We start from the raw sequence: 18,038 nt of genomic DNA, 5'->3' as shown, positions 1-18,038 counted from the left end.
TTTGTTGAAACGGCTTGTGTAACGTTTGGTCCAGAAGCTCTTTTTATTAGTGCACATTGGCATGTGTTGGAATTTGAAAATCCACATTTTTTATACATTCCGATTAAAGACTTGACCAAATCAACTTCAACCAAACACTTTTTTGTGCTTTTTATATCATGTATGTCAAGGATGTCTTGCCAAAATGAACATCAAGAGCATTTTGTCCAATGCTACTAGTATAATGTACCAACAGCTTTTTTTTCTATTGTGTTTTTATTATGACTGAGGAGTTGATAAAAAAAATACTTCTCTGCTTTCCTTATCCAAGTCTGCCTTTCTTGAGTTTGAGATATTGTCAAGGTACATATTGCCTAGCAACCATATGACTTGGAATCTGTTGATTTCTCCTTGTCCTCAGTGAAATATGCTTGTGCCTCCATCAGTACAGTCTGTGAATCCTGTAGGCAAACCTTTGGACATAAAAGAATCCGAATCTGCACTAGGTATCAAACCATGTAAATAGAAAACATTTTGAGCTGTTTGCTGTTACAGTGGTCAGAACCTATGAACGAAAGCTTGTATGTGCGTCATGCATTACTGTTAAAATGGAAATTATGCAAATTAGCAAACATCAGCGTTAATCATTCACCTTGGGAATTGGATACACTGTTGGCCTAACTGCTGCTTCTCTCCCAAAATCAGACATGGTTCCACACTTCGCAACACCGTCAACCCAAAACCCTTCGTACAACTGACCTCTGTCCAGGTAGAAGAACTTGCCTTGTCCATTTTTCTGTCCATCGCTCCATGTGCCCACAAAGCGGTTTCCATTAGCTTTAAAAAAAAAAAAAAAAAAGTAAAAAATGTCTGGTTTGATATTCACAGTTAAAACTTATTTAGTTAAATTTTGCAAGAAGAAATGTAAGTCTTATTTTTAGGTCCATTAAGCTAATTTGCATTACATCTTTATTTTAATTGAAGATTCTAACTCTCATTACAATTATGCAAAAAAGATCCATTTTTATATATATATATATATATATATATATATATTAGTGCTCTCAAATCGATTAATCGCATCTAAAAGTTTGTAAATATATATATATATATATATGTATATATATATGCCCACACATACACTCATATATATATATATACACACACAAACTTTTATATTAATCACGATTACTCAATTTGACAGCACTAATGTGTTTATTTACTGTATATATTACTGTATATATAAACATTTTATTATTATCATTTATATATATAATACACTTATTTAAATCAAATAAAATGTAATGTTAAATAAAATATTTCCATTTATTATTTATGATATACAAGATACAGTTTATATATTTATTATATATATAAATATACACACAAACAGCACTAATATATATATATATATAACATTTTATGATATGATATAAAAGATAAGTTTTATATTTGTATATATATATATATATAAAAGATAAGTTTTATATTTGTATATATATATATATATATATATAGTGATGTTTGTGGTATTGATTTTATGCTGATTTAAAGTTTTACTCTAATTATTCTATGTAATGAATGTGCACTTAAATTGTCATAAAAATAATGTTACAGTGCTATAATGTTAATGGTCCTAATAACAGGCTTTATTTTCTTTCTGCAAAATATTTTTGACTTTCAATTATTTATTTATTTTAATTTGGGATCAAATGTGAGTGAGCTGGGCATGTTTTTGTGAGATCCACCAAGCTGGCTCATTTGTGAAGAGTTTAAATCCGTACCTAGCAGAAGCAAACCCTGTCCATGACGTTTGTCCTTCAGCCACTCTCCCTCATACAGCTCCCCGTTCTCATACTGCATCCGCCCCCATCCACTTCTCTCATCTTCACTCCACTGCCCCTCATAGAAAGCAGACGGACTGTAGAAATATGTCCCAGCACCCTTTGAATGAAAGGCAAAAAAGGTTTATAAGCGGAAAATATGGGCCGTATGATGGCAAACAGTGTTTGATACTCACTTCCTTCTTGTCATTTCGCCAGGAACCGACATACACCCTCACATACTCTTTCGTTTCAGGGTCAGTCTTGCTCAGGGTTCCAAACCCTTCTCGCTTTCCACACATCCACTCCCCATCGTAGATCATTCCTGTTTTCTTCCAAACCTGTGTTCCTTTTCCTTATCAGAGTAAAAGCTTTGTTCAGCTTTGATAAGACAGCAGTGTTTCCTAGAAACACGTAATGCAATCTGCAGAACACATCTAAATAACAAAGTAAATTAAATTAAGGATTAAATTAAGGCTTGTCCATTTCAACTGCCCGCATGAAAGGTTTTTTTACTGATCTTCAAGGCCTGCAATGTTTAAAACATGCCATTAAATATTCAATCTTTAAAGGGATAGTTTACCCCAAAAATCTGTTATCATTTACTCACCCTCAAGTTGTTTCTAAACCTGTATGAAAATCTTTCTTCTGCTGAACACAAAAGAAGATATTTGAAAGAATATGGATAACCAAACAGTTTCTGGTCACCATTGACTTCCATAGTATTTTTTCCCCCATACTATGGAACTGTTTGGTTATCAACATTCTTCAAAATACATTCCTTTATGTTCAACTGAAGAAAGAACTTCATGCAGGTTTAGAACAACTTAAGGGTGAGTAAATTATGACAGAATTTTATTTTTGGGTGGAACTATGCCTTTAAGTATTACCATGTTTGTTATTATCCATCCAGTCGCCCGTGTACTGATCTCCGTTGACAGAATACACAGTATGGTGCAGTCCACATTTTTGCGCCTTTCTGTCCCAAAGTTTTACAAGTGGTTCTGTAGTCTGTGGTCTTTTCAAGAAAGGCATACTGCACATAAAAAGATTATTACTATTATATATATATATATTTTAAATCTAGGACATGGTACCAAATATTAGTAACAGTAGATGAATATGGAATCTGATCTTACCTGTGACCAACTTCACTTAAACCAACCACACATGTAAAAGAAACAATTATATTTAAACTTTAATTGTCAAACAGGTCGATCTCGACTAGACCTCTCAAAGTAATTAGTGTATGGTAACCTAGCAACAAGCCTCGACTAATATTTATTTTCGCTCGCGCTCCCAGTCAATAGGTGGCGCTGTCATCCTCGGAATCGTATGCTTGCCTGGTGGACGGGTGAAGAAGCGGAGCTTATATAAATGGCTGGAGCGCCTACTAGCGGCAGTGGGCGGCACAGCAGCGCCAGCGCCGACGGGTACAATGTCACTGGAGAGATGTCAAAGTGAATGGACAGAAATAGATCAAGAATATCAGCAATTGCAGGTTTGGAATGAACGGATATGTGTTATATGTGTTCTCATGTAGCCAAAAGATGAATCTTGTGTTAGTAAGAAGGTAATGTGCCTGTTTTAGATGTTTATGATGCGGCTAACAGGCTTTAACGTTAGCTCATCAGATGAACTGATTTTCTTTTGTTACTGACTATACATGTGTATTAAACCAGTGTTAGTTCTCTTAATAACATATTAAAATGACAAAATAATAAGCCTTATATTCGTTCTATTATTTGAATAAATGTGGTGTGTCACTAAAGTACATATGATAATGATTCACGAATTGAACTGGTTAAACCAGGTGAGATGTTAACCAAGAGTTGTTGCTCAACTGTTAAAATGATCTTAAAATGATCGATTCTTGAGAGCCAGGGTCAGATTACAGGATGATGACGTTCTAGTCATTGAATCAGTGATTGATATGAAGTTCATGAAGCTCCAGGGGTTTGAATACTGTCAAAAAAGTGTTTTTAGGGCATGGTAATACTGTGGAGTTTGGACATATACCACAGTAGTACCCTGGTATTCTTTGAATTACCTTGGAGTACCATGTAAAAACCATGAAACATGGTCATCATTCAATGCTATGATATACATCAAATATTTATCTTGTTTATTGTATACAAATAAGTTATTTGTGTGTGCTCATGTAAATAACATGGTACTAGAATACTGTGCTCTTTCAGTACTATGGTATTACCATTATTAATCTACACTCAGCTGTCATCTGTTACTTAGAGAACGAGATGGAAAGAATTGTCCCGTGCTTAAAATGCCCTTCTAATATTTGAAATACCTCATGCTTGGAATGGAGCATCCAGTGGATATCATTTGCCCATTGAAAGGCCATGCATGTATTAGGAAACCATTTTGATTCCGTGTTGACTTTCAATGCGTTTTGTATTTTAGGAAACGCACAAAGTGTACAGACAGAAGCTGGAAGAGCTGACGAACCTGCAGGCGATATGCAGCGGTGCCATTAGCAAACAAAGAAAAGCCCTGAAAGACCTCAAGCAAAGTCTTCACAAGTATGAGGCAGAGTTTCAGATGTTAATAAAGATCACGAGTACGCATTCACACAATGATGTAAACAGATCCTTTTCCTCTTTTGTTGAAAACAGGTCTAAGAAAACCTGCAATGAAAAAGAATCGGAGGTGATTAATGACCTGCAGGTCCAAATTAAAGAAAGGCAAAATGTCTTTTTTGACATGGAGTCGTATTTGCCAAAGAAAAATGGGTGAGTTTTAGTTCTTCATTCTGTGTTATTTATAATACCACAGTTATGTGGTTAGGTTTTAAAGCTTTTCTGATATCATAAAGAAGGTATGGTTATGGTATAAAGTCACTCCAAAGGAAGTTATTCTCTACAGTATATCAGTTACTCCCTGAAACGCCTTGAATGTAGTTCTTCCGGGAATGAACATGCCACCTCATTTAAATAATTCCCACCCAAGGCAAACCCAAAAAACAGGGTGAGGCCTGGTTGAGTTGCATTAATAGTGTGTTGAAACTTGTGGTTATGGTAAGGGTCGTGACATTTCCCAAAACGCGCTGGTCCAGCCAACCAATCAGAGCACACTGCGCTTTTTGGAAGGAGGGGCTTCGTAGAGACCGGAACTAAACAGAGCGTTACTGACAGACTGGGAAAAGAGGTGCTGCGACAATGTAAAATGTGTGAAAAATAATGTGTTCAAGAATGAAATCCTATTCTAGTAGACCCCAAAAACAACATCAAGACTTTTGTAAAAGGACATAATATAGCCTTTTTAAAACGATTTTCTTCTCTTTTCAGATTGTACTTAAATTTGGTCCTTGGAAATGTGAATGTCACGCTCCTCAGCAACCAAGCCAAGTGAGTCTGATGTGAGCATGTCCGTTGAGCCCATAGAGAGTTCCCAGAACAAAATAGCTAATTTTGTGTTTTTTTCTAAATAGATTTGCGTACAAAGATGAATATGAAAAGTTCAAACTTTATATGACTATAATACTAATGTTTGGCGCCGTCACCTGCCTCTTCCTTTTCAACTACCGGTAAGTCGAGAGATCTGAAAAATGTAATGTTATTCTGTGAAGGGGAAAGGTTCTGTTGGAGTCTAACATGCAGATGTGTCCTTCACAGGGTTACAGATGAAATCTTCAACTTTTTATTGGTGTGGTATTATTGCACATTGACAATAAGAGAGAGCATCCTCATGAGCAATGGGTCACGGTGAGTTCACGTTCACTTTAAAATGCATTTGTTCAGTGCCAGTGCCAACTCCCCAGTGGGAGACGCAGGTTCAAATCTCTCGTCCTGGCAAAAAAAGCCCAAAATAAAAAATTTGATTGTATATATTTCTTTGTCTGTTTATTTAATTATTTGGATGTAGTATTTATTTGTTTTATTTATTTATTTGGTGGTGATATTTAATTTAGTTGTTTTTATGTATTTATTTGGTTGTGGTACTTTAATTTGTTTATGTATTTATTTGCTTGTGTTTAATTTATTTGTTTTTGTTTATTTATTTGGTTGTGGTATTTAATTTGCTTGTTTTTGTTAATTTATTTAATTGGTTGTAGTACTTGTATAGTAGTAATACTGTGGTATTTTATATATATATATATATATATATATATATACACACACGCATATATATATTATATTTTTACAAACTTATGTTAGATGCAATTAATCGTTTTGACCGCACTCATTTATTTATTTTTAGTTCATGTATTTATTTGGTTGTGGTATTTAATTTAATTCGTTTTTGTTTATTTATTTATTTTGCTATGTATTTAATTTACTTAGTTTATTTATTTAGTTTTTTGTTGTATTATGAAGATTTTGATTTAACTTTTTTTATTTATTATTTCTTTGTAGAATTAAAGGCTGGTGGGTGTCGCATCACTACGTCTCAACCTTTTTATCAGGTGTTATGTTGACATGGTACGTGTTTTAGACTTTACATTAAATAATTCAATCTTTTTTCCCCATCCACAACTTATATTTCATTTCCCCTCTTTTTTTAAGGCCAGAAGGTTCAATGTATCAGATGTTCAGAAGTCAGTTCCTGTTGTTCTCCATCTATCAGAGTGTGTATAATCTATTAGCTGCTCAGTATGTTTTTGGTTTGTCTTACAGTGAGGTTGTATGCTGTTATGCTTTATAGTGATGGTGTTGTTTCTCTGGCAGGTTGTGTGCAGTTTCTACAATATTATTATCAGAGCGGCTGCTTGTATCGATTACGGGCTCTGGGGGAAAGAAACCAGCTAGACCTGACAGTGGGTAAGAGTTGTGACCGATTTGAATCATGGGAGAAATGTTGGTCTGTATGATGTCATCAGTTCATGCTGCAGATGTTGCGTGTTCAACTGACCTCTCGTGTTACTCTTACAGAGGGCTTTCAGTCATGGATGTGGAGGGGGCTTACGTTCCTCCTTCCGTTTCTATTCTTTGGCCATGTGAGTTACAGCATTTAAGTGTTGCCTTTTGTTTCTCGTGCATCTTTTCCTTTTAAAAATATTGATTCGTATGCAACTTTGTAGTCACATTAAAAATAAGTTTATGAATTTAGTTCATAGCAGTGTAACAGCTATGAAGTTCACAACATGTAACTGTGGATTTTTGAACAGATACACTACTGTTGAAAAGTTTGCGGTCAGTTAGATGTTTTGGTTTTTGATAGAAATTAATAAATTTATTCAGCAAGGATCCATTATATTGATCAAAAGTGACCCTAAAGATAATTATAATATTTCAAATAAAAGCTGTTCTATTTATCAAAGAATCCTGAAATGGTTTCCACTAAAATATTAAGCCGCACAACTGTTTTCAACATTGATAATAATACGAATTTTTATTGAGCAGCAAATCAGCATATATGAATGATCATGTGACATTGAAGACTGGGGTAATAATATGTTGCAGTAATACTTCACAAAATTACCGTTTTTACAATATTTTTGATCGAATTAATGCAGCCTTGGTGAGCTTCTTTCTAAAACAGTAAAAAATCTCACCGACCTTACCTATTGAACACTGGTGTATTGATTCAGGTCACAGACCGGCATATTGTATAAGATATTTGTGTTGCTTTTCTGTCCTCTGGTCAGTTTTGGCAGCTGTACAACGCTGTGTCCCTTTTTAACCTGTCTGCCCGTGATGACTGCAAGGAATGGCAGGTAAAGAGATTATTGCTCAAAACCCCAAGTGTTAATCTTCTGCACTGTTATACTTCAAATCGTGTTGTTTATTGAGGCGAGGTGTGCTATTTACCTAGGAAATTTAAAGAACCATTTTAATCCAGTAAATTATGTAACTGGTGGGGGAAAAAATCCTCCATTTCAAAGAGGGTCCTAAGAATATCATAGAGACTTGAAGATGGGCTCGTTAGACTTGGGCCAATTAATGACTGCTAAAAGCGGACCTATTATGCAAAATTCACTTTAATAAGATGTGTGTGTAAGATGTGTCCACAGTGTGTGTAAACAACCAGCCTATAATGGTAATCCACCCACTCCATTTTTTTATAATCCCCATAAATTATATGTGCAGCAGTCCACCATTTCTGTTTCCTCGCTGTAGCAGCCGAATATATACAACGTCTGCACCAAAAAACATTAATAATGGTCTGTTATTGGATAGACCAACTTACATAAGAGTCTCCATAGACTCCCGGTGGTTGAATGGAAATGTGGCGAAGAAAGTTATTAAAGCGTTATACATTTGCGCAAATCATTTTACGCCGGACTGCTTCAGTTCAACGCTGGATTTGCACCAAAGTTATTTCTGAAAGATTTTTAGATTAACATGACGGCGCATGCTAGTTGTTAACTCCACAACAACTACATAAATGTATCCACTAACCAATCAGAATCGTCCAGTTGCATTTCTAAAAGTTGTAACTGAGTCTCCATCAGTGTCCGCCTCCGGTTCGAACACATAAGGCCGAGCACCGCCACTGACAATTTCTGTCATTCTCCAGTTTTGTTGTTGCCGGAGTATCCGAAACACAAGCTTTTAAAGCCCCGCCCTCTTCTGGAAAGGGGAGGGGGGAAATGCTCATTTGCATTTAAAGGGACACACCCCAAACCTGTGTGTTTTTGACAAGCTGTAATAAATTATCTGTGGGGTCTTATATTTCATCTTGTGAAACCACCCTGGACACCCTAACAGCCATTTAGCAACATGCTAGGAACCACTATGAACACCTTAGCCACCCATTACACAGGATTTGGTACACTTTTATGTTTTACAGAAATCATGCAAACATTTAAAGCTTTACTTCAATTATCTTCCAGGTGTTCATGCTGGCCTTGACGTTTCTTGTCCTGTTCCTGGGAAATTTTCTCACTACTCTAAAAGTGGTCCGCCAGAAGGTCCAGAAGAACACAGAAAAGGTGAAAACTAACTAACGGGAAACCAACTGGAAGATTTCATACGCAGAGAGGCCAGTGTGGAACTCAAAGAACTGAACTGCGAAAGCGCACAAAACTGTTTCGTCTATCCCACGAGCTTTTGGAGAGGCTTGAAGGTAGATGTTGACGTCTGCCTTAACCTATTTCAACAGCGGCAGTGGAAACTCAAGATTGCGTTACGTTGCCCTATCGTCTGCCATGTTGTTTTTGCTCTTATTTATGCAATCACAGCAATTAGAGGGTAATGTTTGGGTTAGAAGCCACTGACAACCTTCAGACACTGTACATGAGGAGACTTTGATTCACGTTTGTTTTGTTCCTGTGCATGGATATGTTTACAATAAGCCACATTTCAACTTTATGCAACGCAGCAGGAAGGCTGTAGAACTGTAGATGCTCAGTTCATTGCAGCATCTCAAAGGGATTTGTTATGGTTTTTAATAAAGCTGGATAGTGATTAAAGTACTTGTTCTGTTACAAGACATTTTAGCCTAAGCATATGTTACGTATTTGTGGGAAAGAATTGATACGATGGTACTTGAAAAGAAAGGTGTGTTTTGCACGTTGTGGCTTGTTAGTATGGTGATTGAGCGAGGCCAAATTTTTGAATTAAGGCAACATGATACCGCGAAAACGTGGATTTATTTTATTAACGATGGCAATAATGCTTCTGTAACACTTCATAGTATATTTAAATCAAGAAGAAGCATCCCTTTATATTTTGTTTCATGATTTCCACCTGTTTGGTAGTTGTATTTAAAGGCATAGTCATTTGCATTATAAGTCAAAATAACAGTTGAAATTCTGAACAATGTCTTGCTTAATGTGAATGAATGCTGTTAGGATTACATCTGCTGTAATTGGACGAGCTGGTATATGTGTCTGTGTTACTTTTACTGACTGTGTCAAAGAAAAAAGAATTATTTTTTGCCAACATCTTTCATTGGTTGCCATCAGGGAGTTTGCTGACAAGACCTTCTTCCTACGTTATATTACACAAGCAAGTAGTGAAAGAAGTTGCATTTGGTTACTGGATGATTTGTTGGCCTTAATGGTCTCCTTTGTCTGTTCACACCTGATTTACTAGTTTAGCCTAGAACACTAGTGTTACAAGTTTCATAGGAACACGTGAATTGTAACTGAAGCAAAAAGCTGTAATTACAGGGATTTCTCATGTTGGGAAATGCTTTATTGAACAATTAACCACTCCTTAAATCATGTGTAACAGTTGTCACTATTCACAATGTCATTTCATCAGTGCTTGTGTTGAACAAAATAACTGCACTTTTTTCTTTTTTTTTTGCTTGAACTTAAAATAAGCCTTCAGACTGGAGGGGGAAAAAGGGATTTCTTTTGACCTTCTGTTGCTGCAGAGCAAATAAATTAAATCTGATGGAATCTGTGTGGCCTCGTGTAAAAATACTATTATTTACAACTTCAACTGCAGAGGGCGCAAGTGTGACGCGTGTACGTCTATATTTAGGACTTGTTAAATGTCGGTAAAATAAATGATGCTATTTTTTTCTTATCTACTTTTTATTCATTCCTTTACTTAGAAAACCACAATAAAAAAAAACTTTCAAACAACATAATTTACCCCTATTACCTGACTAAACAAGATGTGGAAAATCAATCACATGTGTCTCTATGACACATTAACCAGCAGGAAAGGGGCCCGGGACATGTTAGCCAATCAGAATGCATTTCTTTTGTTCAGTCCTTTTGCCTGTTCGGTTTCCTGATAGTGGGTGGATGACATGTTTTGAAGAGCGAGGTTGTGGAAAGGGGGCGTGTTGTTGAATTTGGCAGAATTGTTGCAATTGCTTATAAAACTTTTAAAATAAAACTCCGTCCAATGTTAAAGCTTTATTAATGTTTACTAATTCTTTTAATAGTATTTCTATAATCATATTTGTGACCAGTTATTGTAATTCATTACTTTTTTTATTATTATATTTGTGGCCTTCTTATAAATAACATACTGTATTTGAATACAATAGCCTATATAAAACAATAAATTATATTTATATAATTATAAATAATTTATGTAAACAATTAACTTACAACACCTTGAAGAGTAGCTTCAATGACTTGTAAAATTAATAAAAGCGTACAAAGCGCATCAAAATAAATGAACATCGATCATTAACATTTCAATCTTTAGCTTTGTAGCTGTGACACACGGCAATATTTGGAGACTTCCGTTACCGCAGTCGCATCCTGCTAGGCACGAGTTTTTATACTAACCACAACAAGATCACTTTTGTATTCTGACCAAGTTTGTTTTGCAAACCAGGCAGAGATTTTCTACATATGTCTGCCTAAAATCTGAAAATTGCATCATGCAAAATGAACAGTATCAGCGCCAATGAAATGAATACTCGGCTATAAAAGAGCTATACAATTTTAATAGTGAATCCTGTTTCAGACACAATTTCCTTCAGTAGGCGAAAAGGCATAGGCCTACACAATATATAACTTAAAGCACCGGTTTATTTGTGCAATCTACACACAGGGTGGAACAGACAAATTGTTTCCACATAAATGATTCAACACTTTCTGGCATCTATGTTAAAGATAGTAAATAATCCCTGTACTGAAATAAACAAAAAGTGTGATTCCAGTTAAAATGGTGGGTCCACAGTAAGATCCGCTCTGTGCTATGGTGTCTCTGGACCGGAGCTGCGGAGTTTCGCGTGACAATGACGTGAAACCAGACTTCATTCGTCCCAATGGAAAGCATATTTACACTGTCTGAACCGTACCCTATCCCCTATATATGTGCCATTCAGCATGTAGAAAATAGTAAGTGTGTGAACAATTGACCAAGTTTCAGCTTCTATTTAAAATGTACGGGGCCGGACACTTTGGATTCTAGAGAGCATTTCATTGGACAGAAAATCTGATGAGAAGTTGAAGTGCAGAGTGATCTCATCAAAATCATTGATCCATATTTGCGAAAGTGAGAGACTGTAAGTTTTGAATGCTAATGTCATTGATTGTTTTGAAGCACACTAGCTATAGATAACAGATAATAGATAACAGCTAGCTATAGCTAACAATAAGGCGAACATCTTCATTCTAAAAGCCAAAAAACTTTTGATTTCATGGGGACTTTAAGGCCCGTTCACACCAAGAAAAAAAGTACTGTAACTCAAAAAGTTTTAAATTAACTATTGTAAATGCAACTATTGTGTAAGTAGATAACATGAATTACACAATAGAACCATGTACACCCGAGTGCATAATAATGGCAGTTACTTGAGCCAGTTGTGCGTTACAACAGTACACCAATATTATACAACAGTGCACAACAGACTGTAACCAAACTTCCAATGTGAACCTATGAGATGTATATGGTCATCCCTGAGACATCAGCAGCAGTTTGTCCATCTTCTATTGGATCCACGATCATGAAAGACAAAATTCCATTAAGTCTTATCATCAGTTGGAAGAATGTGGTGCAGACCGGTAAGCCTTGCTTGGTGGGAAGCTTGTGAGACAATGTCCCGAAAAAATATTCCTTCGAGGAAGCTTAAACGATTCTGAGAAGCTTTGCAGATGATTCCAGAATGTTTACAATATATCATAGTTCATATATACAAAACTTGAACGAAATCTATTTCTTTCAGGAATGGTCACAGGATGGTACAGCGATTCCTCTTCTTCTGGAGGTGTCTTGCTTTAGCCCTGGCCGCTAGCGCTCGCTTGGTCGCTTCTCTGAAAATGTCCTCAACGTTTTCTCTATATTTAGCCGAACACTCCAGGTATACATCAGCGTTCAATTCCTTCTGGATCTTTTCACCCTAAGAAAGAGAAATGAAGGTTAGTTACTCAGGACTTCCATTACTAACCATAACTTTTAAGCTCACACCCCCAATAAAACACAACCAAACAAAGCAAATGACAAAAGCTCTGTGAATCAACCTGTTTTATATGAATTTATGTGGCAAAGCCTGATCTCATTACCTGGTTAGTCCATAAAGTATTAAAACTATAAACATCACAAGCACCTCGACAACAATGTAAAAAGCAAAGATATTTATATTGCTACAAATGATTTCGGTTTTAAATGAGTTGTTCTTCAGAATTTTCTGAAAAAAAGTATCTTGGTTTCCACAAAAATATTAAGCAGCAAAACTTATATGACACACACAAAGTCCTATATTATATATATATAGTCAGGGCTTGACTTTAACACCCGCCAACCCGCCAAATGCGGGTGGATTTCAGTGGTGTGTAAAGCAGCACTCCTATTAGCCACTTTGGCGGGTTGAATTTTGTATAAAACATATAAATTTTTCAACTGTAGTTTTTTAAAATGGCGTGTTGTCAAAAATATAGATTTTTAAATACATTTCAATCCTGAAATATCTGAAACGCTTCCAATAGTCATTTACCGCAGACCATAAACACGATACCAGATGCGCTTTCTTGCTCTCTCATCTCTCCGACAGTGAGTTGACACAAACCTGGATGAATATTGTTGGTGTTTCAGGGCTTGAATTTCTGCATGGGATTGCGTGTATTGCACATAATTTTACTCATTCCCGCAGATTTTGTGCTCACATCCAAAGGTTGCGCAGATAAAGCCGCCTCTCCGTACTAAATTAAACTCTTTTTCGCTGCTTATTGCGCTTTAACAGTCAAATACACACAAAATAACATCAAAATGCCGGTCTCGCCGAATATTCACGTAAACACAGTCAGTTATGTTTAAGTGAACGTAAACAGTTGAGAAAGAAAGCGCATGTGTAACAGTATAATGGATCCGTGCGTCAGGTCTTAAAGTGACAGCTGCCTAATATACCTGCTGCCAAATTATGCGATAATATTAAAAATATCTCTATGGCAGTTTTTCCCCATGGTATCCGATGTCAAAAATGTGGCCAGTGAAAATGCTGAGTGGCTAGAAACTTTGGAAAACCACTAGCCACAGTGGCTGATGAGCAAAAAAAAAAAAAGTCAAGCACTGTATATAGGTATATGTAAATATAATGGCAACCTGGGTGTAGGTGATGGGCGCCATATCTAAGGCTTTGAGCTTCCTTGTCTTCTCCTTGTCTTTTCGCAGGTCCGTTTTGCACCCTATCAAGATAATGGGGACGTCACGGCAGAAATGATGGACCTCTGGGTACCACTGTAGGAGGAGAGGAAAACATTGCTCAAAACAGAACTTCTTCTTTTATGTAAATACTTGTTCTGGTCTTCCTCAATGCTCTAATGGTGTACTGTCTCTATCTTTAGGCCCTGAATGAACAGTCCCTTTGCTGTGCCTTTATTTAAACAGGGCTCGGCACATTCCTCTCAGCTGACATGACAGAAAGGTTCCAGAAATACTGTTTGTTTTCAGTGGTGATCCATCTGTATAATCATCTACACACCAGGTCAAAGTTTATCAGCTCACAGTTGCCAGCAAACAACGTTAAAACAGACTTTCATCGGTAAACGGTTTCATTCCCAGCTGATTTCACCTTTATTGTGACATTGTCGAATGATGTTGGATTGGTCACATCGTAGCAGATGATAACAAGGTTTACTTCTTGATACGACAGAGGCCTCAGGCGATCATAGTCCTCCTGGCCTGTCAATAAACAGATTTTGGTTAGAAGGAAATGACATGTCATTTTACCACACACTGAAACCTAAAATAAAGTACTACATTATCTAGAGTGTTTCTATGGTGATATAGACAACAAGTCATTCAAGCAGAGGCGGAGACATCTGACCATATATAGAGCATGTATGTCGTATTAAATGAACAGTGTATTTCGATGAAGAACCGAGATGTGGTAGAAAACCACATCCTGACTTCAACATCCTGTTCCAGAGAGGCAGAGAAGGTCCGGGCAGCAGTGTGAGCCTGATAAGCAGCTCAATTACGGAAAATGTCATTCAATTCATATAATACTTCATACTTTACAGAATTGACCATGGAAAAATTCGGCTTGTATAGACGTTAGGGGTTCACTGGAAGTAAATGCGAGGAAGATTAGATCAATACCGCAATATTCAGTATTTTGATGTGTGTTTTCAAATAAGCTATAAAACGTCTGATGATTAGTGTGATTCATAAAAAATGACACTTCCTTATTCTATGGTATATAGATTCATAAAAATATGTCCTGTAGATTCTCAATGTACAGTTCTTAAATGTTTTAACTACTAGAATATGATCAAATATGAACTCAAATACCTATCTTCTACAAATTTGGAGCTTCAAAAATAAAACAAAATTACTCCAGTCTTCAGTCACATGATCCTTCAGAAATTATTCTAATTTTCTGAATTGGTACTCAAAGAAACATTCCTTATTATTATCAATGTAGAAAACAGTCGTGTTGCTTAAGATTTTTAGTAGAAAACGGATCTTTTTTATTTTTTTTCAAGATTCTTTGATGAATAGAAAGTTCAAAAGAACAGAACTGATTTTAATTAGAAATCTTTTGTAACATTATAAATGTCTTTATTTGTCACTTTTAATCAATTGAATGCATCCTTGCTGAATAAAAGTAATCATTTATTTAGTTTTTCAAATAAACCTTACTGACCCCATTCTTTAGAACACTGGATGATGATGAAGTACTAAATGTAAATAATTAAATGATTTAAATTTGCATGAAATACATACAATGTTCATACACACACTGCATTACACATTCAGCATATGGCTTTTAGATTGTTTCACCACATCCGCAGACTGATTCTGGCCCAATAAGCACCTGCTTAGAAACTGCCGTGTGATAGTAAGAATATGAATATTTCGCCATGGCCAAAATAATTAATTTTAAGTAAATACTGTAATGCTGTTAGGAATAAATAGAGTATTTTATCATAAAATATGATCAAAGTTGTGCGTGCTGCCTGACCTCAGAGATGACAGCTCTGAAAACTATTACTAATGGCCTACACACACCCATGTTGTACTTAACATTCCTGCCTACATATTTAATCAATGAAGCATGTCACTAAAGAGAATGAGGCTTGGAATCTAAGGTGTGTCTCGTGTCAGATAGGGTGGATGTTGACACTTACCTGCTGTATCATAGAGATTCAACTGAATGTCTTTTCCTCCATAAGACACAGTGGTGACATATTTGTCGAACACAGATGGAGCGTATTTCTGTTGAACATCAAGATCAAATCAGACAAGTACAGGAATATAATGGTGCATGAAAAGTTCTTGTTTCTACAATACACATTACAATCAAGGCGTAGGCAGAAACCAGAATTGCTGTCTGGGAGTGGAAAAACTTGCTGAGGATATTGTGTAAAAAAAAAAAAAGACTGTTATACATTTTGCAATATTTCCTTCTCTGAAACTCTACATGTTTCAGAGTTTCAAATGTGTGTTAATGGTTATTTCTGTGACTTTCTAGTCTTTGGAATTGAAGCAAATCTGCTGTACTCACACACAAAAAAAACTGTCAAGTATCTAAAATCTCACCTCAGGGAAATCTCCTTTGGCGTACACCATTAGCAGGGATGTCTTTCCACAACCTCCATCTCCGACGATCACGATTTTGAGTGCATCAGCTTGAGTGCCATTGCCGGCTACAGTGCCGTTCTGGGTCATGTCCTTTATGCGGGCCTCACTGGCCAAGTCAGTTCCTCCAACAGGTGCCCAAGAGCACAGAAGTGTCAGGTAAATTCATGAGACTAAAACTCTGCCAGGTAAGCATGCTGCTATCCGGTCCTAACTTCCTCCTCCTTCTTGCTTTTTTTTTTCCTTTTCAAACCATGTGACTATGTTTTCAAGTATAGCCCAGATCAGAGCGTGCTACTGTAATTGAGGCTGTGTGACATGTGTGAGTTGTTCCTGTCTGTCTACACATGTTCTGCACTCACACTAGGCGGAGTACATGAAGACACTCCCTCAAGCCGGTCGTAAGAGAGTTCACTTCTAAACATAATTCAGACCGCCTGAAAACCTTCATTTTTCACATTCTCCAGAGGGTGGATAACAGCATGCTGCTCTGAATGGCACATACTTGAGATAGGCCATGATGCAGTGATTATTCTAGCAATTTGCTAATCATCAAGTGGATTATATAATTATATAAGTTTCCTTTGTTATTAATAATAACAATCACATAACTAAAAGTGCTATTAATTGTATTACTGGGAGATTTACACACACATTACCAGTGTTATTTTAGTATCAATTACATACTATTATAGTTTTTTTTATGTTTTGAATTTGTTTTTATATTTTTCATTTTAGTTAGTTTTAGTAATTTTGAGTTTTTGTTATTTTTAATAGTTTAGTTTTGGTTAGTGTCTATATAGTAAACTATAATAACCCTGCTTATAAATATATATATAAATGTCTAAACATTGATGCATATACATGCATTAATTAATTTTTTCTTATTTAAAAAATATTTATTTAAATGTTAATAAGAATTATTATTGAAAATGAGCATTCAGTTCAAAAAAAGCAATGCAATGATTATCTATATGTCAGTTAATGCTCCTTAATATTATTTTTTTCATTTGTTTACAAATAAACTTATTTAAAAGTTACTTAATGTGTATGTACTTAAATGGACTTTGTCTTTGTGTATGAAATGTATAAATAGCCTACTATATAATTAACACATATCAGGGATTGGATCTTCTATGATGGAATCTGCTTAAAAGTTACATTTTAATGAAAATGTATTGCCTATTTTGAACTATTTAAATACAGCAAAACTAAGTAAGAGGCCATGTAGTCCCAGCAAACGGGCACTGTTGCCATAAAGCAAAGCAAAACCTTCCAGGGCCTGTATTTGGCCCTGAGAGTAGCCAAATACACATTTCTTAATTTATTTTACCAATGGCCAATGGGTGACTGTTAATGCACCCCCCGCACCGTCACAGCCAATGAGAGACTAGAAAAGGTTGTTATTTCTGCTCACAGATAGGAGGCGTCATCATCATGTTATGACTGTCTCGTCACATAACTGTGAAGAAGATTTACTGGTTCCCAAACACGGTAACAGAGAGGAACTACTAAAATTCATTACGAAGCCCATGTTATCAAATAATTTATCTGGATTGTTATGGTAGCCTACATAAACAAAAAGGCGCATTAATCCAATAACAAAGGACAAAAGCGGCCTACACCAGGATAAAAACGGATGTGCCTGTTTTCCGTCATATGGGCCCCGTTTGGCTCCGTCATAAACCAGTTCACACACAGCGAAATGATACAAATTAATGTTAAAATAGAACGTCAATTCCGTTTCGATTGAACAGCAAATTATGAGAGAATGTGGAAAAAAATTAAATAGGCCTAAAACTAAACATGTCAATAAATACAAGACGATATGTATGCATGT

The 18,038-nt window shown here is 36.0% G+C and overlaps 3 protein-coding genes across 3 annotated transcripts; 1 reads left to right on the top strand and 2 right to left on the bottom strand.

Moving 5' to 3' along the window:
- Positions 1 to 236: 236 nt before the first annotated feature.
- morn3 (MORN repeat containing 3) lies at positions 237 to 3,030 on the bottom strand. Its single transcript, XM_056243658.1, has 6 exons — positions 2,942 to 3,030; positions 2,693 to 2,838; positions 2,000 to 2,157; positions 1,764 to 1,923; positions 632 to 816; positions 237 to 452 (listed from the first exon to the last, which is right to left on the bottom strand). Exons 2-6 carry the CDS (start codon positions 2,835 to 2,837, stop codon positions 354 to 356), a joined length of 747 nt encoding a protein of 248 aa, XP_056099633.1. The 5' UTR covers position 2,838; positions 2,942 to 3,030; the 3' UTR covers positions 237 to 353.
- A 150-nt stretch (positions 3,031 to 3,180) lies between these two features.
- tmem120b (transmembrane protein 120B) lies at positions 3,181 to 9,177 on the top strand. The gene is made up of 12 exons (XM_056243640.1): positions 3,181 to 3,303; positions 4,224 to 4,342; positions 4,436 to 4,552; positions 5,108 to 5,167; positions 5,251 to 5,346; positions 5,435 to 5,524; positions 6,176 to 6,241; positions 6,326 to 6,387; positions 6,488 to 6,580; positions 6,692 to 6,756; positions 7,408 to 7,476; positions 8,596 to 9,177. The coding sequence occupies exons 1-12, from the start codon at positions 3,241 to 3,243 to the stop codon at positions 8,707 to 8,709; spliced, it is 1,014 nt and encodes a 337-aa protein (XP_056099615.1). The 5' UTR covers positions 3,181 to 3,240; the 3' UTR covers positions 8,710 to 9,177.
- A 3,016-nt stretch (positions 9,178 to 12,193) lies between these two features.
- Positions 12,194 to 16,687, bottom strand: rhof (ras homolog family member F). The gene is made up of 5 exons (XM_056243669.1): positions 16,160 to 16,687; positions 15,748 to 15,835; positions 14,187 to 14,296; positions 13,718 to 13,852; positions 12,194 to 12,518 (listed from the first exon to the last, which is right to left on the bottom strand). The coding sequence occupies exons 1-5, from the start codon at positions 16,286 to 16,288 to the stop codon at positions 12,351 to 12,353; spliced, it is 630 nt and encodes a 209-aa protein (XP_056099644.1). The 5' UTR covers positions 16,289 to 16,687; the 3' UTR covers positions 12,194 to 12,350.
- Between the last annotated feature and the right edge of the window lie 1,351 nt (positions 16,688 to 18,038).

Source organism: Rhinichthys klamathensis, unplaced genomic scaffold (assembly GCF_029890125.1).
Source record: "Rhinichthys klamathensis goyatoka isolate OS25496 unplaced genomic scaffold, OSU_Roscu_1.1 h1tg000027l_1, whole genome shotgun sequence".
Lineage (NCBI taxonomy): Eukaryota > Metazoa > Chordata > Actinopteri > Cypriniformes > Leuciscidae > Rhinichthys > Rhinichthys klamathensis.
The sequence above is the reverse complement of the archived record's forward strand: the minus strand, read 5'-3'. Positions and strand labels throughout refer to the sequence as shown.

What these genes read in the sequence shown, in the direction of transcription:
- tmem120b (XM_056243640.1), top strand. Translation starts at nt 3,241, where the DNA reads ATGTCACTGGAGAGATGTCAAAGTGAATGGACAGAAATAGATCAAGAA. An exon ending in AAGAATATCAGCAATTGCAG is followed by an intron (nt 3,304 to 4,223) that starts GTTTGGAATGAA and finishes TTTGTATTTTAG; the next exon opens with GAAACGCACAAAGTGTACAG. An exon ending in ATGACTGCAAGGAATGGCAG is followed by an intron (nt 7,477 to 8,595) that starts GTAAAGAGATTA and finishes ATTATCTTCCAG; the next exon opens with GTGTTCATGCTGGCCTTGAC.
- morn3 (XM_056243658.1), bottom strand. Translation starts at nt 2,837, where the DNA reads ATGCCTTTCTTGAAAAGACCACAGACTACAGAACCACTTGTAAAACTT. An exon ending in GATGGATAATAACAAACATG is followed by an intron (nt 2,158 to 2,692) that starts GTAATACTTAAA and finishes TACTCTGATAAG; the next exon opens with GAAAAGGAACACAGGTTTGG. An exon ending in ACAGGGTTTGCTTCTGCTAG is followed by an intron (nt 817 to 1,763) that starts GTACGGATTTAA and finishes TTTTTTTTAAAG; the next exon opens with CTAATGGAAACCGCTTTGTG.
- rhof (XM_056243669.1), bottom strand. Translation starts at nt 16,288, where the DNA reads ATGACCCAGAACGGCACTGTAGCCGGCAATGGCACTCAAGCTGATGCA. An exon ending in GAATCTCTATGATACAGCAG is followed by an intron (nt 14,297 to 15,747) that starts GTAAGTGTCAAC and finishes GTTTATTGACAG; the next exon opens with GCCAGGAGGACTATGATCGC. An exon ending in TCGACAATGTCACAATAAAG is followed by an intron (nt 13,853 to 14,186) that starts GTGAAATCAGCT and finishes CTCCTCCTACAG; the next exon opens with TGGTACCCAGAGGTCCATCA.